This window comes from Rhinolophus ferrumequinum, chromosome 18 (assembly GCF_004115265.2).
Source record: "Rhinolophus ferrumequinum isolate MPI-CBG mRhiFer1 chromosome 18, mRhiFer1_v1.p, whole genome shotgun sequence".
Lineage (NCBI taxonomy): Eukaryota > Metazoa > Chordata > Mammalia > Chiroptera > Rhinolophidae > Rhinolophus > Rhinolophus ferrumequinum.
Window position 1 is genome coordinate 33,461,593 of NC_046301.1, and position 22,475 is coordinate 33,484,067.

General features: G+C 38.0%; 1 protein-coding gene across 1 annotated transcript in view; it reads right to left on the reverse strand.

Annotated features, from left to right (window-relative positions):
- Nucleotides 1–12,585: 12,585 nt before the first annotated feature.
- GALNTL6 (polypeptide N-acetylgalactosaminyltransferase like 6) overlaps nucleotides 12,586–22,475 on the reverse strand; it is a 560,225-nt gene continuing 550,335 nt past the window's right edge. Inside the window, exon 10 of the mRNA XM_033135418.1 lies at nucleotides 12,586–13,758. Coding sequence (XP_032991309.1) covers nucleotides 13,591–13,758 — 168 coding nt within the window. The 3' untranslated portion in view covers nucleotides 12,586–13,590. The remainder of the gene's footprint in view (nucleotides 13,759–22,475) is intronic.

A 22,475-nucleotide genomic window follows, 5' to 3' on the forward strand; every position in this document is an offset into this window, starting at 1 on the left:
CAGCAAACTTTTTTTTAATAAGTAGAAAGAATGCACTCTAAAATAATGATAAAAAGTATTGTATAGTACAGATGGTCAACAAACATATAGAAAGATGCTCAACACCAGCAAACATCAGGGAAATGCAAATTCACAATGAGATATAACCTCACATCTGTCAGAATGGCTATCATCAATAAATCAACAAACAAGTGTTGGTGAGGATACGGAGAAAGGGAACCCTTGTGCCGTGGTGATGGTATTGAAAATTGGTGCAGCCACTACGGAAAACAGTACAGAGGTTCCTCAAAAAATTAAAAATAGAACTACCATGTGACTCAGCAATCCCACTTCTAGGTATTTATCTGAAGAAATCCAAAACACTGATTCGAAAAGATATATGCAGCCCTATGTTCACTGCAGCATTATTTACAATAGCCAAGATAAGGAAGCAACCTAAGTGTCTAACAATAGATAAATGGATAAAGAAGAGGTGGTACATATATACAGTGGAATATTACTCAGCTATAAAAAGGAATGAAATCTTGCCATTAGAGACAATATGGGCCAATCTAGAGGGTATTATGCTAAGTGAAATAAGTCGGACAGAGAAAGACAAACACCATATGATTTCACTTACATGCAGAATCTAAAAACAATCAATAAACAGACAAACTCATACAGAGAACAAATAGATGGTTGCTAGATGGGTGGGTGGTTGGAGGGTAGGTAAAAAGGTGAAAGGATTAAGATGTACAAATGGATAGTTACAGTTACGAGGATGTAAAGTACAGCATAGGCAATATAGTCAATAATATTGTAATAACTATGTATGGTCTCAGGTGGGTGTCAGGTGTCAGACTTATGAGGGTGATTACTTTGCAAGTTATATCAATTTCTAAGTTATATCAATTTCTATGTACTATGTTGTACACCTGAAACTAATATAATATTGTATGTCAACAGTAATTGAAAATATAAGATGAATAAAAAAATGTATAATGAATACATAAACCAGTAACATAGTTTATTGTCATTATCAAGTATGTACTGTACATAACTGGATGTGCTATACTTTTATACAGCTGGCAGTGCAGTAGGTTGTTTACACCAGCATCACCGCAAACATGTAAGTAATGCATTTGCCCTACAACCTTGTGAATTTTTCAGCTCCATTATAATCTTAATGGGACCATTCTCATATATGTAGTCCGTCATTGACTGAAACAACATTATCAGGCACATGACTGTATAACGTATCTATATTTACCACTTCCATCAATAAACAGAAACACCACCTATAATTGGTATACTTATCAGCTTGCATTGGATCTTTTTTTCTTTTCTCAGATTCCTTTCTCTAACGATTGACAATCCCCAGGGAATACCATTAATACCATTACCATATACTTTTAGAAAGGGGTAAAAACATCAGCAGGAGCTGGGAGAAGAGGAGGGGAGTGTCCCCGTGATCTGTGCTGCTTCCAATGGGGGAAATACACAAAGGAGAGTTAAAGATTGCTAGAGACTCATTGTACACAAGGATCTGTGCTCTTCTCTGGAGGCTTTTTTTGTTTGTTTTTTTTTGGTCCTCTGCCTAATGGTCTGTTTTGATTGTGCCTCATTTTCTTTTTCCTGGAGCAGCAATTATAAAACAACTCACCACCTCCATCAAAATTTCCAGTGAAATTTCTTATGCTTTAGAGTGTGAGCTTCCATTTATATTTCTTGTCTCCCTCTCTCAGTCTCTCTCATTCTCTTTCTTTCTCTCTGCTCTTCAGTTTCAAGGTTGAGTTATGGAAAATATTGAAAGTCGCACTGGGAAGTAGGCATTATTCCATCCATCCATCCATCCATCCATCCATCCATCCATCCATCCATCCATCCATCCAACAAAAACAAAAGCATCTAATATATGCACGCTTTAGATAAACTGACTTTGGTCTCCACAAATTCCTGGAATAGCATTTAGAAGCATTACATTTGTTTGTTTTTTATTTGTTTGTTTTGGCTTGGTTGGTTGGTTTGATTATAAACCAGATGATTTATTGTCTCCTTATTTTTGCTGGGGCTGCAATCTAGCTTGTCAGGAACAAGCCCTGTAGAAAATAGCTTCATTTCATAGCAGCCTTTTCCCAATTTCATTTGTCTCAGAATGCAGTAAAATTGCACAAACACAGCTCATCCCACATTCTGAAAATGGGACACATTTATCAGGTACGTCTGTTGGCATTATTACCACACTTCGATAGAAGAATTAGACCTGGTCCAATGCAAAACCAAGAAAGTAAATTAGCAATAAAAACTTAATGTCTTTTTCACTATTTTGTTTTATTGCTGAATTCCCTGACAGCAGCCTCCTTCCAAAATCCTCATTCATCAAGAAAACACAATTCTATTGGCAATCTACATAAAGCAAACTACAAAATAGCAGTTTCAATATTGTGGGAGGCATTTACTAATTCAATTGTTTTGTAAGTTCTACTTTTATTTTTAATTAAGTGTATGCAATCGAATATCGAAACAGAGGAGAAGACTATATTTCCTTTTTAAAGCGCCTTCTTATAAGATTCTTACTTACAGTCTCTAAATTAAGCTGGTTATTATTATGTTATTTTGATACCCTGATTTGATGAATAAAGACTTTAGGGCTATTTTCAAGCAGTGAATAGCCTAGATATTATAATCTGGCCATAACAATACACAAACAATTTTATTTTTGATAAAGCTTCATGCTCAAACTTAAAAATAGCAAATAGAACCACATAGCCTGCATAATTTTAAAGAACTTCCCAATAAGAGATTCTAAATACTGAAACCTAAATCCCCTTTGTGAACTCTGAAAGCATAAGAATTATTTTGAGCTAAGGCATTTGAGTACCTAAAATCCTTTATTTGCCTAAAAGCAGAGCCTCCCACAAGAACTCCACCTCTGGAAGAATTTTAATCTTTTCCTGGAGACAGAAGTCGGAACCACACCCGAACAGACATAGTCACAAACCATTATATCTCTCATCTATTCTCCTAAGGGCCCGTTTATGTTTCTTAAAGTCACTTGTTTTTCAGTAAACATTTTCTTCCCTGCTTCCCTTCTAAGAAGTCATTTATTCTTTCAGAAGTACCCCTCTCCATCCCCTATTTAGGTGGTACATAAGCCCCAAATTCTGACTGCCTCTTTGAATCACTTTCTTTAGGAACTCCTATGTATAAGTAAATAATTAAATCTGTTTTCTTTTTTCTCTCTTGCGTAACTGTCTTTCATCAGTTTAATTCACAGTTCCCCAAAACTCAACCTAAGAAGGTAGAGGAAAAGTTTTCTTTTTTTCCCTCCCCAACAATCCCTAAATGTTGGCTATGAGTTGTCTTAATATTTTGTCTTACCCATGAATCTTTTGTTAGTGTCTTTAAGAAGAAGATGACCACATATTCCAGTTTCCCCAGTTCTGTTTTTCATTTGTTTTTCCTCTGTAATTATTAATAACAACTAATTTCATTCTCAAAAATTATCTGGTTTGTACAATAAATTATATGGTCATCCTATCTAAAGAACACTTTGCTGAATTGTAAGCTGCTAGAGGGCAGACTTTCATTAAATGTAACACGTTTCATTTACATTTTGTTGCAAGTTACATGGCAATATTTTGTTCATTATCATATTTTATCACTACCACAATCCTTTGAGGAAGATTTGCCCAGTTAGAGATTTAGCAACACCAAAAGATATATGAAAAGAAGCTCAACTTCATTAGCTACAAGGGAAACACAAATCAAAACCACATTATCGACAAGACAAGAAATAATAAGTGTTGGAGAGGTTGTGCAGAAAAAGGAACTCTTATACACTGCCGGTGGGAATGTAAATTGGTATAACCACTATGGAAAACAGTATAAAGTTGCCTCAAAAACTTAAAAATAGAACTGCCATATGACTAAGCAATCCTTCTTCTGGGTATCCACCCCAAAAATCTGAAAACATTTATTCATAAAGCTATAACTACCCCTATGTTCATTCATGGCAGCCATGATATCCAAAGTGTCCTTCATTGGATTATTGGATAAAGAAGATGTGGTACATATAAACAATGGAGTTATCACTCAGCCATATGAAAAGAAGAAATACTGCCACTTTCGACAACAGGGATCCTAGAGTCTATTATGGTACGTGACTAAGTCAGATGGAAAAGGACAAGAACCATATGATTTCACTCACATGTGGGATGTAAAACAAAGAGCCAAAAATGAACAAACAAACAAACAAACAAAAAAATCTCACACAGACAACAGAACAGTATGGTGGTTACCAGAGGAGAACAGGGTAAAGGGAGACCCACGTGGGTCAAATACATGGTGACGGAAGGAGACTAAACTTTGGGTGGTGAGCACACAATGCAATACACAGATGGTGTATTATAAAATTATACACTTGAAACTCATATAATCTTATGAAACAATGTTACCCCAATACATTTAATTAAAAGAAAAAAGATTTAGCCTGCTTCAAATGGGAGAGAAGGGCTGTAGCTAAGGCAAGAATATGTTTTAGAAAACGAAAAAGACTATTTTTCCTAGCTATTTATACCTTTTGGTCTAATATGAAGCCTCACTGTTGTACGTATTCAACAAACATTTATCGAATTAAATTTTGAGAGAGCAGTGAGTTCTCAGAGAAAAGGACCAAACTGCTGACATTACCTGAAACAGTTTTTCCTAGTTAGGGATAAGAGACATAAAGAATGATGAACAATAATGAATGCCAACTATAATATTATATATATATATATATATATATATATATATATATATATATGTATACACTTACGAGAAGCGGAGTACAGCATTAGGAATAGAGACAGTGGAAATGTGATGGCTCTGTGCGATGTCAGAGGGGTAGTGGATGGGGGGAGGGGGGTTCACACAGTGTGAGGGATGTAAATGATAAACGTCTAAGTATTAAAAAAAAAAAAAGAATGATGTGAAGGAGCATTGAGGGTTTGGCTGTTCTAACATTTCTCTTTAACCCAGCAAGAAAGATGCTCTGACTTCCTCAAGTCACCAAAAAGATTACACTGATCCAAGGTTCTAACGTTTTTTTTTTGGCGGAAGTTTACTCAGGATTGATAGAAGTAGAGGAGAATTAAAAAAGAAATGAGAAGAGAAGAATAATTTCTTGAAGAGCCTTGCTGATGGCTTAGCATCGCAGCCAGTGGCTCGGCTCTGGTAGCACAGAGCACAAAGTGTGTTGCTGGTCTCCATGTGGACACATTCATCAGCATCTTAAGAAGCTGCCACCCTAGCTGCAGCTCATTTTTTCCTGTGGCTTGTCTCCTTGGCCATTTTAAACCATCACTGCCTCGACCCCACAGGCGCTGTTCTGGCAGCCAACTGATGTCTGAGGAATGTAGAAATAAGGCCATTAGCTCTCCTCCAGTTAAGTCTATTCCTGTCATTCACAAGAAGAGAAACTCACTCCCTGTCCTTGCTCAAGCAGAGGCTTTTATTATCCAGATGAATCGCCCCAGAGATAGTTTTATTTTAAACATTGCAGTGACTGCATAGTTACTTAATACTTCTTGGAGCACCCATTCTTTATAACTCCTTGTCTTCCTGCGGAAAGCGGGCTAGGAGGATGTGTGTGTACCAGTATCTGACCCTCACCATTTGCTAGCGGGTACATATTAATGAGAAGTGGCTCTTTGCTTCAAGAACAGCTTTTCTTTTGTGAGATTATTTCTTTGACAACTCAGTCTCTCTGACACTTCCCTACCGCTTCCTCTAGGACATTACAAAATTTATCTTAAGGAAAATAAAGCATGGCTGTTTCTCTTTCTCTCTCTCAACCTCACTCCTGCTGCTTCACAATCTCCTTTAGTCCCTTCTTTACTAGAGGAGCGGTGTTTAGGACTTCAATTCCTTGGTTCTGAGTAGTTTTAACAAGAACTGAATGTCCTGAAGATAGAAGTTTATCCTTTGGATTTGAGATGCAAGTCTCAATTTTGGCCCTAAGAAGAGTTTTTGTATCTATTTTTTCTCCCCACAAAACCTGAACCCATGTGGATTATTGGCACAAGATCACATTATAAATTCCTTAAAAAACAATTTGCTGGGTGATAGGAATTTGAATAGCAAGCATCAGTAGAGCGAAATGCCTTTCACATACACTTTCTTTCATGTACCCGTGTACACGAACACACTTAAAAAAACCCCAGAAAAATATTTGGATAAAAAATAAGTAATTTGGAGGATGTACTCTCTGTGCCCTTAGGGGCTGAAATGTAAGTAAACTATATATATTTATAAATATATATAAATATATATAAATGTAACTATATATATATGTATGTGTGTGTGTGTATATATATATATATATATATATATATATATATATATATTTATCCAATTAACTTTTATTTTGAAGACAGAGGATGAGGGAGAAATAACCTTTCAAAAAATGTTAGTATTTATTTTCAATGAAAAGGTTACAAATTCTGAGAGAACCACACTTCCAACATGGTAGAAATACTAAACTTTTCTTTACTTTCTGCAACAATTTCTAATGAAGTTACTGAACTGAGTTGTATATGGTGAGATACCGTTCCACTTAAAAGACTTTTAATTAAACTTGCAGCATTTTTCAAAGACTAGAGGAACCATAGCCCAGTTTGCACTATGTATTTGAAATGAGCTTAGCCAGGTATCTGCCACCAAAAAGTATTGTTGGTTTTCTTAAGACAGAAACTTGTTCTGGGTTAGGAGGGCTGATACACTGAAAAACAATGTTACGTAAATTATTTAATTACACTATGCCTTCCTTTGGTTTTTCATACGATTCTACACTAGCATGAAGTTCTCTAACAGCTGAGAGGAAGGAACAATAATAATTAAATTATTCATGTGAAGCTCCATGCCAGGCACTTAATGGTAGGGGCCTTGACCTATTCATTATCCTTTAATTGAGAAATGTCAGTGATTAAAAAGGTGTTTACTGATACCATTATACTGTCTGTTCTGGGTCTTCCAGCTCTGTGATTCGGATTTTAAAAGTTTTAAGAAAGGAACTTTCTTCTGGCCATAAATATTTATTGAACTAAGTTACATTCACTTGGATTTTGAGTGAGTTGGGGTTTTGTCATTTGCAGTACGTGGCTTCTAAATATAACAAATGGTTCCTAAACACATTCGACAACAACAAGACTATCTTTAAAAGGATATTTTCAAAATGGTGGAACTCACTATCGATCTAAGCCAAAGTGTGCATCCCTGGCCATTAGGATCAAGCATCCCCTAGAAACTTGTTAGAAATGTAAATTCTTGGGTCCCATCCCAGATTGAATGAATCAGAAACTGTGGTGTGGGAAGATGAGGGTGGCCCAGAGTTTTAATTATCTGTGTTTTAACTATCCCTCCAGGTGCGTAAATGCTAATGTTTAATAACCACTGGCCTAAGAAAAGCTAGAAGAGTTTTGAAACAGTATGTTCTTGGGTGTATTTCTCTCAATGTCAGTTGAGCTTTGGATTACAACGGACAACATTCTTTCAGACATCAGCAGTCCATATATGTGAGCAGGTTGACCATGTTAGAGAATTATCTTGGATTTACTAGTGGTAAGACATTCAGAATGGGGCAGAAAGCAATTTAGTCTCGCTTCTTATTGTAGAATTATCTGTATTTAGCAGCCTTACCCAGAAATTCGGATTTAATAGGCCTACTAATCTTCATGAACCCCTAGAAGAAACTGCCACAGAGAGAACTCACATCAGTGCATTTAGAGAGTCTCAAAAGCTAAGCGATGAACTAGGACAGAACAGAATGCAGAAGTAAGAATATTGAAAGATGTTCAATTTGGAGTCTTAGTGCAAAGTAAATGCAAAATCTTTGCTTGGTGGCTGTTTTTTCAACCCCCTGAGGGCTGAACCCATTAAGAATCACAAAGTGCACAATATTTGCTTTAGGATTCATCATCCAGAACTATGCACGCAGCTTTAGTGGATGACTTCTTTTCTTCAAAGTACCCTGGAAATCTCATTAAGAGGCATTAATCCTGAATTCAGTTTGGTGTTCTTACTTTAATAAGCTTGTGGGAAAACCAACAAAAACACACAAGTACAGAGAAGAGCAAACAGAATTAAGGGGTTACACAAAAAGGCCCCCGAGGAATGGTTGTTCACTCTTTTGAAGTCACACAATACATCTCATATTTGGTTTTGCTGTGGACCAATGACCCTCTAGTGAGGTATAAAGTACCATGGAGAGTGGACAGGGCCTCTAGAACTAAGCATCAGAAGACCTGAATTCTGCTGTTGACTTGTTGTATGACCTTGATCTGGCAAACCCCTTTACCCTGAATCCTTCAGTTTCTTCACAAGGATAGTAATACTATCTATCTCAGAGGTAGTTATAAGGATGGGATGAGGTAAATGTAAAATTGCTTTGAAAAACACAAGTAATAATGCAAATAGAATGTACGTTTGTCTGTTTATCATCTATCTATCTATCTATCTATCTATCTATCTATCTATCTATCTATCTATCTATCTATCATCTATCTATCTCCCTTACTATTGAGAATTAACATATTGCAAATCGTAAGGATATACAACTTTTAGCTTGAAAACGTATAAAGTGACTTAGTTGATTTCAAATAAATTTTTGAAATTGTGAAAAAACATTTAAATTAGAATTGTCTTAATTCAGCAAAAAGATTTAGGTGGGTATAAGAACTCTTATTAAAAAGGTTCCATGAAGCAATTTGTAAGAATCATGTGAATGCAATAGACAATCATCAACTATAAGTGCTTTTCATCTGGTACTGTTTGAAGGGAGGAGTTAGCTTAGCTGATTTCTTGTAGACAATTTTTAAAGTAAAGGCGATTTTAACTTTCCCTGGAGGAACTGTGAAGTTCACAGGCAGGTGGATTTTAGATAGAGCAAACACATACTTTGCTATCCAAAGTAGGACACTTTTAAGAGTAAAAAGTGACACTATTAATAATTAATTACACAGGACAGCAGTCATAAACCACGACTGTCCCTGGTAAACCAGGACCTGTCACTTATTTATAAACACCCTTCCCCAACGTGAGTAATACGTCAGAATAAAATCATCCACAAGTTTCTGAAATGTCCTGAGGCCTTTCTGTACTGAGGTGGTCACTTCACATCACTACTGTACTGAGCAAATGTGGGCAGTGGCAGACTGTGGAAACCCTGGCGTGTGGTGGCTATTGTGTGGTGAGCTGAAGGGGGAACCTCAAGCAGGAGGGACAGAAGAAATGCTCCCAGGTTTCTCTGAAGTGAAGTATCAGATACGTGCCTGAGCTGGTTTTCTAACTGAGAAGCTATAGTACCAGACATACCAGCCTGGTGGGTCAAGTGTAGAGACGAGTAGCTGTGAATAAAAGCTTCAGGCCAATGTCAAGTCTACCAAATAAAGTTGCAAACAGCTCCCAGTTCTGCAAGCAAAGGCCTCAGACATAAATCAAAGAACAATCTTCCAATGTCGGCAGTGTGGGAAAGACTGGCCACTTGTCACGCTTCAGCATTCTCGCCACAGTTTCACACGTGGAAAATAATTACAGTTAGTGGTGTCATCTGAGAGTTATGATGGCCAGGGTAGAACTTGTCGATGAGGTGAATGGAGAGGATTATGTGCACCCACGTCCAGAGACACAGTTTACCTCTCGCCATTTATATTTACTCCCAGAAGCAGAGGGAATCCCTAAAAAATATTTTCCCTTTGAGGTGTTCCTTCTCAGCATTTATATAAAAATGCCTTATTTCCTTATCTCCAGCACTTCTTTATGAAAGTGTATTACAGCCTTACATTCCTGCCAGGGTAAGAAGCCTGAAGACATTTTACGAAAGGGTTTGCCATGGATTAATCAAGGTTCACAGTAATCACATATTATTAGGATGGTTCTAAATTCTGACTAATATAACCTGGCAGCATTTGAAGGCCAGGGGAACTGCCCACGCCTGGGAAAGATTCTGTGACACGTAAGATGGGAGGTCAAAAGCAGGAGGTGTGTCATAGTGTTGCCCTCAATTCTGTTCCAGTTCTCAGCTGTGTGACGTCCCCGGCAAGGAATGTCAGACACTGGTGGGGTTGGACTTCCATTACTGGTCGGTCGGCTTCGTAATCAAAGTGTCATTGGTTCTTTCGATGCATCTGACACAAACTTTATAGTAGTGCCGCACTTTCCTTTATGCTACATATTTCCTTATGGAGACAGTTATAAAAGAATTGAAATAGAAGTTTTTCATGTGAGGGCAGGAAGCACAACATAGATATGTATATGTCCTTTATTTATTTTTTGGATTTTTAAAAAAACCATATAATTGTCTCTAAAGGAAGTGGTGTCAAGTGTTGGCATTGGTTTTATGTTTTGCAAGAACATGAACAGAAAGGGCCTAACAGTCTCTTTCATTGACTGTAAATCCATCTTCATTAGGTGTTATGCATTTATTGTATAAAGTTCTATGTTATCAATTCATAAAATAATCCTGCAACTTGCATTATTCACTGAGCCCTCTGACATAATGAATACATTTAAAAACACTCATGTGATCATAATGGTATTTTTAACTAAATAGCACTAGACATAGAAGCCGAAACATTGTTATTGTCGTGGTACTAATCCAGAACAAAGTATAAATTGCACAATTCGTTCACAACTGTTTGCAGCACAGTCTTTTCTCATTTTAAAAAATCAGCTATTTTCTGGGGCGACCAGTTAGCTCAGTTGGTTAGAATGTGGTGCTGGTAGCACCAGGGTTGCCAGTTCAATCCCCGCATGGGCCACTGTGAGCTGTGACCTTCTTTAAAAAAAAAAAAAAAAAATAGCTATTTTCTAACTTCTGGCAAACCCTGTCTTCTTATGGAGAAGTAGCAATTTCTGAAGTCAGACTAACTTTATGATATTTTTTCCTCCTATCCTGATAAGAGGGTTGGTCAATTTCTAAATCATGTTATTTCCAGAAAAGAGAATCTTTCTGAAAATCCTTCAGTCCTCTTTGCCAAATAAATACACCAACTTACGTAATTTCCTTGTTTGCAAAATGGTGATAGTGCTATTTCATGAAAGTCGGGTCGCAGCTTTCCGCGGTATGGGATTTGCCTCCTGAAATGTGCTTATTGGCAGTATCTTGCCCTTCTGCTTACGGGTAGATTCTCTAGGCTTCATTGTATTGTCTTTAGATGGTTCCCCTTTGCACACATTTAGCAACTGCTTTTCAGTTTCAAGTTTCAATTGGCTTTGATGTCTCAGGCTTCTCTGAAGTACTTTTGTTTGATTTTAATTTGTTATATTATATCCTTTTACTCAAAGGTGAGGTTAGATCCAAAAGACAAGCTCCTCTGAAGTCAGGAAGCCAATCTTTGTTGTCCCTGGGTGTTACATTAAAATGACGCTGTATTCAGGCTTTCTCAGAGGACAGTGCCAAACATGCTATGGCTAGCTGCCCAGGATTACGGCATCCTAACATATTGCAAATCCTGGCTTTCCAGGGTGCAGAACCCAAGGTGGGCTCTTTGGTGAGGGTATAAATAGCAGTCAACTGTTTAATGACAAATAGTGAATTTTTATAGGCTCATCTAATTCTAAAACGAGATTGCTCCCTGAACACTTGAGATAAAGCTTCACTCACCCTCTGAAATTGTTCCACATGCAGGTTAATTTCTCACTATTGATTTTCTCCACTATGCATCTTAAAAGCTTCAAAATCTCTTGACCTACACACACAAAAAATCTCTGACTGTCAGTTTAAAAAGAATAGTTTTTCAAAAGAATGCTTCAAAATCAGTCAAGATAACAAAGTAGCTCTTCCTCAACTATTAGCAGGGCAGTTCAACCAGACATTTTGATTAGATTTTGAAGAGAGCACAGAATCATGAACATTTACAAGAAGAGGTTTCATATATTAAAGCTTCTGAGTGTGAATGGGACCCTTGTAAGGCATCCCCAGAATTCTCATCTAGTGACTGAAATTTTCAAGTTAATCAGAGTAATAACCACAACCACCCTGGGAAACAGAGTGGGGCACCACAGAACAGGAGAAAAAACACTGGACTAGGGTCAGAAGACCCATCTGCCCTGCCAGAAATTATGACTGCTCTCTCTGAGCTTTTACTATTCATCTGTGAAAACAAAGGTATTGGATTCTAAGAGTCTTTCCAGTTCTAAAATTCAGTGTTTCTATATTCAAGATGATGTATAACTTTTTATTAACAGGAAAACCAAATTAAAACAATGAAAGCAAAATAAAAAACTGTCTACTTGAAAGAATTTGAGAAATGTATAGTAAGTATGATTCTTTCCTCTAGAGACCCCGCTTGTATATTTCTCTCCTATTCCCATTATTATTGAAAAGTGAAAAATTCCTTTAAGGATTAAATGTTTCTTTTAGTTTTTTAATCACTCCTTTCTTCACCCTTGAAATATGGTCCCATTTACAGAAAATGATGTCAGAAGCACTTTACTAATGGTAATTCCTTCTGTGCGCTTCCAAGTAAAACAAAAACATCATTAATATCAACAATATAAAACAAAAAAATCCGAAACCAAACAAATAAAACCACTTCTATGTCCCGAGGATTGATCAAACAGAATTGAAGTGAACCAAGACATTTTCACACGTCACTTGGAGTGTAGATTTATTTGGGTTTAAGAATCTCCTTAAACAAATTACATCAACCTCACTCCATTCTCTTCCTTAATAAAAATTATGACTGGACAAACATCAGACTTTTAAAATTCTAAAAATAATAGAAAAGTAAAAATAGATTTCCTACGGAAATCCCCCTCCTAAACCCTACACGGTTTTGCTGCTTCTGTGAAATCTTTCTCTTTGGAGTCACTTAGTAGCATAGTATTTTGTTCTTAAACTGGATTCATACAAGGGCACTGAATTAGAACTTCATCTGATTGATGGAGCATGAACTTTTAGGAACAATAAGTTACTTCTGCTCTAAAAGGAAAATGGCAGATGCAAGAATAGAAACACTGGAAGTCCATTTCATGGTTAATTTAAGTCTTACATTACATAGCACACCCTCATTTAAAAATAAAACAAGAAAACAGAATGGTATGAGCACTCTAAAATCATCTGCAGCACTTTTAAGGGTTAAACCTGCTTCACCCATTCTTAGAGAATGGCACCAAAGAGTACAGCTCACCCCTTCAGCGTGGCTAGGTCTACGCCTGCGGTATCCTCAGGTTGTCAGAGCAGTCATGCACTCTATTTCCACCCCCCTCCCACCCAAATGCTAGGATCCATTCATAGCTACTCACTACTGCAGGATTTGACCTGAGAAATGCTAGGATTTATTAACTCAGCAGTTGTTTTGAAAAGTCCCTAAGTAGTCTCTGCCCTTGGCCAGCAAGGGAACTGCTAGTCTCAAGTTCTCAGAAGCAGCTGGTGAGGTTCTCAGCCAAGTTCTTCAGATGCAGGAAGTTCTTCGAGACAACCTACTTTGACGTGGCATTTACAGATCTGTAAACCAGGCTTCCTGGATCGAGGAAATGTTATTCCTGACTCCTTTGACCCAGACGCTGACGAAAAGTTAACTTTTATAATCTGTAGGTAATCACACTTTCCTTTCTTCTTCTTTGTTTCTAGGAGCTGGCATGGTGGTTAAATTTTTCTAAAACAGTCATATTAATATGTTCAAAAATCCACTGCTGAGTCTCAGATAGAGGGTCACATCTGGCCATGAAAATCTTCTTCTCTGCAGGGTTGCAGTCCATGCAGCTGTTGCTCACAAGATGGAATAAGGTTCTGTCCTGGAGAGATCAGAAAGAAACGACTGACATAATATATGGTGAATGGTTAGAACCCCAGATATACAGAGGAAGTAAAGGATCCCTGCTAATTCTTCAGTGTAACCCACAGTGTGAAAAATAGACCATGTCCCAAATCAAACAATAGTGGGCTGAGTTGCACACGGAACCGCGTTTACTGGGATTCACTGGTGCTACGGAGGGCCTCTGAGCGGGTTCAGTCAGGAACAAAGAATTCATTCATTCATTGAGTTGTGTTTTTAAAAAGCAATCCATTCATTTCCTAGTCTGTGGCAGGCATTTTGCTATATGCTTGAGTTTTGAAGATAATAAACACGTGAGGTTGCTTGTCAAGTAGTTAATAATCTAGCTAGATTTGGGGAGAGGTATGTACATAAAAACAGTAATTTTGTCCATAAACAACAACAACATACACGACCAACCAGAAGAGGCATAATTTTCCCTATCCTGTACTGAGCCTGTCATGGGAAGGGGAAACACAAAAGAAACAGGAACCAAACAAGCTAGGTGCTCAGTTGCCCTAATCGGAAGAGGAATATCGGGCAGGGAATAAGTGACGCACAGGCAATATCTCCAAATACAAACTCAAATAAATTTGTTAGCCCTTGAAGTTTAATCTCTTCTCAACCCCTTTATTACAGGTCTTCCTGTGGTGCAATTCTCATGGCTGTCTGCAAAATGGAGGAGGCAGTGGTTTTTTTTTTATTTGGTTGTTTGTTTTACAGTTGCTAATACATGATAACAAGATAACAGCCCTGTGAAGGAAAGGTACTATCAGGGCACAAAGTGTAAGTGCTGAGGAAGCCCACTAGCTCAATAGGCTTTATTAACACAAACCCCTTTTTATTGCGCAAACGTGGAAAAGGAAGTTAACGCTAAGAGAGAATAGTCTTTCTTAACAAGTAATAAAACTTTGTCTCTTACAATGTCGATGCTAAAAAAAAAAAAAAAAAAAAGTGCCAGTAACGTGGAAAAACTTCCCCACATCACTGCTTCAATTTTAGGATCAAATAATGTTTCATTATTTACCTTAGGAAAGGTTTAGCAGTTCTGATTATTTAACTGAGGAATATTAGACTTACAATGCTTTTAGAATTTCTCAATCACCCTGTGTAAACATTTCTGGATTGCTCCTGGATGCTATGACTCCACCAACGAATATTTAATGTCTTTTCAGGACCCGGATGTTTGCAAAGTGAGGCACTGGGTGAAGGAAGGAAGAATAAAAAAGGGAGAAAGGCAGCTGCCTGCAGTTTAGTTTTTATGTTTCTCTTTTCAGTGTAAACACAGAGCTATGCCTGAATACAAAGGCTCCCTTTTCTGTTTTCTTTAACATTTCCTGAGTGTATCGTGGATTTTACTTTCCTTACACTGTGGCCACCTTCCCATTTTCTTCACCCCCAGCTTCACTCACTTGGCTGCTGTTTGACCGCAGTAGAAGCTCTGAGTAACTCTCTCCTTCTCTGGGTGGAGGGAGCACATTCTACCAGGGAGGAGAGTACCCTGCAGCTCACCGCACATCCTTCTCTCTTGGGCTCCATTCTTGCTGTCACAGATCCCTTTGCACAGCCACCACGGCTCCTTGGGCAGCAGTATCCCTCGCCCCCTTGCTCGAATCTTTCTCAGCATTGCTCTCGCTCAGTCTCCTACCCCCAACTGCTACCAGGTGAGCTGCGTGGGCCTAATGTATTTAGCCCAGTTTTTCACACAGCATTCTTAAGCTGTCAAATTCATAAAAATTCAACCTGACCTGCTAAATCCTAATTCACTCTGTTCCAGGTACGTGTACTTCTTTTCCCCCTTAACTATCTGTATTTCTTCCTATTGTTGCCTTTATCAATAGCTCAAGTGAGGACCTCCATATGTTCACAGTTTCTCCCTCAAAGCACATATTCCCATGAAAGCTAAAAAAACAAACCAAAAAAAAAAACAAAAATAAAACACCCAAAAACAAAAAACATAAACCAAACAAATGAGTAGAGCATGTTTCTATTCTCTTTCCTTCATCAGCTTGCATACCTCAGAGTGGATGCAAAAGCCAAACCAGATTTTCTGAACATTTAATTTTTCCGAACCTTATTTTCTGAACCACAAGGTGAGAATATTTTTCCAAATCTCAAATGGAACTCATGCTCCAAAAAACACAGGTATACTCATGGGGACGACCAGGAAGGATATGCAAACCCAGCACTACCCTGAAAAATCCAGAATGTGTTTTCTGTTATTGGGCTTCATGTTCTCATAAAAGTTGAAAAGTTGAATTCCCTAAATCTATGTCTGAGAAGTTTCATCAGTAAAATGAGGAATTGGATAAGATCAATCTCTAAGGCCTCTCCCACCCACAAAATTGAATGCATATTTTATTCCAAAGTTCACTTAAGACAGACAAATGACAGGACATTAAACTAGAAATTATCAACATATGCAGTGGACCAACAGATGGATTGTTTCCTGGTTACAGGCTGAGCTCTGCTCACCCTTGTCTTTGGAGTATCCAGTTGGTCCTAGAGATGAAGCTTCTGGAAGCATCTTCAGCTTTTTCCAGAGCACGCAGTTTCCACTTTTGACCTTGGGGGGCGGGGGCTACATAATTGCCATCTTTATGTTTCTATTCAGCTAAGCTTTGGATTACTAAGTGTCTTTACTGATGCTTTTCCCAGCTGAAATTAAGTCAGTGGCTCGAGTAATTGTTCGTGAATATGGTCTCTTGTTCTAAGACAGCTCTTTCCCCATCTATCCTTCAACTCCTGGGTCATAACAAGAAGTGACTGTAACAGAGCTGAATACCGCGTTTTCGTTGTAATAGACTTCTGAGTGCTTTGGCAAGTCTGCTGTTCCATAACAATACTCCTTAAAGGGTGCTTTTAACTGGACTGTTCTTTGTTCAGGCCTGAGGGAAGGCATAACATATGCTCTGGCTGTTCAAAATGTAACTGCAACACACTGCATCTCCTGTACTCCTCCCATCTTCTTCGACTGTTTCCTCCCTTGTTTTTTTTTCTGTTTTTGCCTAAGAAATTAGAAGTCCTTGAGCAGGAAATGAAAAAAATTCAGATTCAGGTTTGTGGAACTGGCCTTCATAATCAGATCAGGTCAAGTGACATGTTCTGTGCTGGCCAATCAGTCCATGTTGTGAAAAGCATGGGTGGGACTTTTCAAGTAGCTCACTGAAAAGGACACCTCTTTCAAGCAGGCCTGCAGTTTGATTGGCATCTGTGTGACACTTTGTGGCATTCACAGACGGCATTCAATTTTATTAGATTTCAGACTTCGGTAGGGTCCCAATTTTGAAAGAATGAGTATGTTGTAGAAAACATTCCACACTCTGTTCAGGGTAATAAAAGAACCAAACACCACAGGTGAAAAGACAATAAAATAGGTGGGTGAGTTCATAATGTATAGGAAGATGATTCTGAGACTAAAACTCCCACACTGGAAGGGGAGGCAATCTAGTGCTGAGTAAAGGGATGGGATTTTGTGCCACAAGGTATTTGGATCAAATTCCAGCCATGCCCTGTATTTGTTGTGTGACCTTGACCAGTTATTTAATTCTCCAAATCTTAGCTTCCTCATCTGTAAAATATAGACATAATATCTGCCTCACAAGTTTGTTGTGAGGATACGAGTTAATATGTGGAAAATCTCTGGCACAATGTCCTATACATAGTAAGTAACTAAGTTATAGTGATTCCACTACCCCTTTCTTTTCATTTATTTTTAGTCAGGAAACATCCCCAACTCTAAAAATCAGAATGCACTAACCATCTGGTTTGAGATGAGCTATTCAAGACCAAATTGCATTTTCTGAAATCCTGGCAAAATAGAATTTGCAAAAATTAGCACCTGACTCAACCAGTTATTCAATTTGATACACCAGTACCTTCTGTGTTAAGCAAAAGGGTTTGTGGAACAAAGGTCATTGATGGCTCTGGAATGAGCTCTTCTGTGTAATTTGTCTGGGGTTTGTGTAAGAGTTTAGCTCTTCTGCCTAAAATACAACATTATTCAGGTCAGTTGAGTTCAACAAACATTTATTAAGTGCTTTTTATTTTCTGGTATGCATTAGGAGATAGGCATAGAAAGATAGATGCATCCTCTGACCCAAGAAGTTGGGGAGACAAATAGGTAAACAAGAAATGTTTGAAGCAAAAAGTGTCAGTGAGATTGTAGATAGGGGGAGGGGGTGATAGGAAGAATTAGGGTATTTCAGATATACTGTGTTTCCCCGAAAATAAGACCTAGCCAGACAATCAGCTCTAATGCGTCTTTTGGAGCAAAAATTAATATAAGACCCGGTCTTATTTTATTATAAGTAAAATAAGACCGGGTCTTATATAAAATAAGACCGGGTCTTATATAATATAATATAATACAATACAATATAATATAGTATAATATAATATCGGGTTGTCTGGCTAGATCTTATTTTTGGGGAAACGGGGTAGAAGAACATGTGAAAAGAGAGAGAGGAAATAACATGTACATGTATACATTTAGTTTATTCAACAAAAAATTGATTTGGAACCTACAATTTATCAGGCATTGTTTTAGGTGGTTAGAATATATCAGTGAACTTAGTAAGACACAAAAAGAAAAAAAAAAGAAAAAAATCCCTGCCTTCTAGAGCTTGCATATTAGAGGGAGAGATGAAGGGTGGAGCTGTGGAGCATGGACAACAAATGATGAGAGTAAGAGGTAAAATATATAACCAGAGTGCGAATTTAAATAGGAAGGCAAAGGTAAACCTTATTGAGAAGGTGACATTTAGATAGTCTTGAAGAAAGTGAGAGAATTAGCCATGTAACTATATATGGCAAGAGGATTCCGGACAGAAGGAATGGCCAGTGCAAAGGCCCGAAGTAGGGATGCACGGTGGTGGGTGGGAGAAACAGCAAGGAGGCCAGGGTAAAGGAGAGTAGAAGGAGACAGTGTTACAGATAATGGAGGGCTGGATCACGTGCAGGTCATTTAGTATGACCTGCTGGAGCACAAGGAGCAAGGTGAACTGCAGACAACGATATGAAGAGACTGGGGTACAATGCTAAGGCTTGATTTTTCATGCAAGTGTTGGGAGGTGGTCACTGGAGAATTTAAAACTGGAGCCACAGGACTATGTTTTGCATGGATCGGGATAGTGCAGAGAGGATGATGGAGTGCGGGAGGGAAGGCATTGGACTATAGCCAAGATTGCTATTACAATCATCCAGATTTACGCTGAAGCAAAGCAATGGGGGATGAGTTGGGGGTGATCCAAAAAATGATCAGAGACATTTGAGAAGTAAATATATAGGGCATTCTGATGAATGGGATGTGGGGATTAAGGTAGAAGAAAGAAAATGGAGGACTGGAGAAAACACAGTGTTGAGACAAGGAATGCAGAAAAAGGAACAGGATTGGGGGTAGGGATGATAATGATTTCTGTTTGAGGTATAATGAGTTGGAGACATTGGTGGAACATCCAGGTTTCAATGCCCAGTAAACAGCTGGAGATAGACTGGACCTCAGGATATTTCCTCTGCGTAAAGTGGGGAGAATTGAGTTACTGCCTCTTATGGACTATTTATTTATTTCTGTGTAACACATTGAAAGAGAATGATTTTGTGAGTGAGGACTCCTTCATGGCCAATGTCTTTTGTGTCTAATATGGATATGACAGAAAAGGTTTGGAATTATGAGACTAATTTTTAATCCTAGTTTTATCTGGGACAATAAGTGATTTAAGTTTTCCATCTGCAAAATGAATGGGGTGGAGAGGAGAGTGTGATGAGATCAAGGATAAAAATATCTGCCTTCCCACATCTTAGTGTTGTGGAGAAGAACAAGGTTGATATATGAACGTCGTTCAAGTTCTGGGAGAAAGACAAATTAGGTAGGTTTTTTCTGCCTATTTTTATAGTTGTCATCTGGGAGAACGCAAATAACCCCTTGATAGGCGTAACAGGGACAAAGCAGTCTTACCATCTATCCTTTTCCATTTTTTCTTTGACAGGCAGAATTCCTCCCAGGAGGAGAAAATTGGTCTTCTTGCATCAGTGGCTAATTCGGCCAATCAGAAATAATGCTTGTTAATGCCCTGACAGAATCCCTTGGTGTGTGCGCTGAGGCAGTGCCAGCTCCAGCAGGCCTTCAGCGCCTCCTCGCACGGGCTTTTCTGGGCTACAGGGAAGTGATGTGCGTGAGGGTGTCCTCAATTCTCCTCAGAGCAGCCAGAATCATTTGAAAAATGTATTCTGATTTGTTAGATTTGTCCTGCTTCTTAAACCATTCAAAGATTTCCCAGTTTTTGAGCTAAATTCTTAGCCAGGCCACCAAGCTTTTATATAGTCTTGCTCCTCCCCCGGACCGATGTCTGGCCTTACAGTTCATCATTTTCCCCTCACACTCATACTTTTCAACTGGATTCTCTCTGTTCTTCCAAGAAAACCAAGATCTTACCTACCCCAGGGCCTTTTCACAAGCTGATCTCTATAGCTGGATTTCTTTCTCATCTTTTAGGTCTCCATTGTAAAGGTATTTTGTCAGATAAGGCTTGCCTACCTCTCTGACCTGGGTAGAGCTCAGTGTTTTTTGGTCTCATATTGTCCTGTACACTTTATTTATTTAATTATTTTGGTCTGCTTCCCCCACTAGACTGAAAGTTTCAAGAGTAGAGAAAACCCATCTATTCTGTTGCTTATTTCCATCAGTCCATAGCTTTTTATTTCCCCTCAGTAAACCTTTCAGGAGTCATGTGAACATAATAATATTATCATGTGAACATAATAATAGAAATATTGTTCTGTTCTGGGCATGACATCCCTCTCTAGGACTACCTGGAATATGTTAGGAGTGAGTGTCCAGTAGATTGAGGTAGATCCAAATTAAGTCATACGAAGAGCAGTGGCAGGAAATTGGGCCATTTAATTAGAAGAGAAAAGATCAGGCAAACATTGTTCAAATATTTGGGAACTGTCTTGAGCAAAATGGATTAAATTGAATCTATGTGGTACCAAAAGTCAGGCAAGAGCTTCCTGATCTTGGAACTGTCCAGCAATGAGTGGGTGGAACTGGGATAGCGTGATTGCCTCTGTATGACCGCAAGTCCAGGATTTTGTGGTGGGGCTTCATACCGTGTTTCCCTGAAAATAAGATCTAGCTGGACCATCAGCTCTAATGTGTCTTTTGGAGCAAAAATTAATGTAAGACCCAGTTTTATTTTACTACAATATAAGACCGGGTGTAATGTAATGTAATATAATATAATATAATATAATATAATATAATATAATATAATATAATATAATACCAGGTCTTACATTAATGTTTGCTCTAAAAGATGCATTATAGATGATTGTCCGGGTAGGTCTTATTTTCGGGGAGACAGGGTATATCAGAACGAAAGCTGAACTGCATGCCTTTTAATTAAAGTCTTTGTATACACTTTCCTCATTTTTGGTCCTAAATCAATAGATAACCAGAATGACTTAAAAATAACAACCTTGTGGCTTTCCATCTGGCATCTTTGTGGACCAGCAGGATTTTACCAGCACAAAGGCCAAAGTCTTGGCATATATCGGAAGTTACAATAAATATCCCATTGCAAGGCACATGCCAAGAATTCTACCTACTCACTGTTTGAGTTAATGTGACTGTGGCACGGATACCAGCTTAGCCTGAAAGGTACCTTCTTATCTGTATTTCTGGTTTGATGTCATTTTTAAGCCCTTTCTTATGGAAGTTAAACTATAAGAACACCCCAGAGACCAACTAAGAAAAGTAATGTAAACTTTTCACTTTTGGTCTTTGGGGATACATGGTTCTGAGAAAAGAGATGTGTTAAGTTTTATCCAGCACAGCTTGGGGTTCAGGAAGGAGGGGATCATATCAATAATTGAACCCAGGGGTTCTTTAAGCCATTTAAAAAGTGCTCATTTGGGAACTTCTGCATATTAGATATTAAGCAGACCATTTAGAAATTAAAAAACAAAACAAAAAACACGTTCCTGCCCTCATGTATTTAATATTTATAAGGAGAGACAGATGGGAACCAAAAAATGGTAGAGGAATATAAGCAGAGCGGAAAACTCCAGCTATTATAAAGCAGGAGGGAGAAGTAGGGTAAAGAAAGAAGGTAAAAATTAGAGCTGGGAAATGATTCTCCATCGGAACATTTTTGGAGGTTTCAAAAAATACCAATACTCAGGTCTCACCTTCTTGAGAGCCTTAGTCAGTCTGTCCTTTTGCCAATAGCACATTGCCTTAAGAAATGCACTTTTACATACCTTGGTACCTGGTGTTTTTTATACTGTTTGATACGTGTTCTTTTTCTTCTTTAACATTTTCTTGGCTATTCTAGGCTCTTTCATTTCCATATAAATTTCAGAAGCATTTTATCAGTTTCCACAAATAAACCTGCTGGAATTTGACTGGTTTTACATTAAGGGTATATACCCTTGTGGGACATGATATCTTCACAGTGGGTTTTATTATCCTTGAACAGGATAGATTCCTCTGTATTTTTTAAAATTCCTCTTTAGTGATGCTTTATAGTTTTCTGTGTAAAGTAAAGGTCTTGCACATCGGTTATGAAATTTATTCCTAGTTATTTGATGCTTTTCATGGTGGTTAAATGGAATCATTCTTGAATTTCATTCTGTTTTTTGTTGCTAGTATATAGAAAATTGATTTTCTTATGTTTATCTTGTATCCAGGACTGTGCT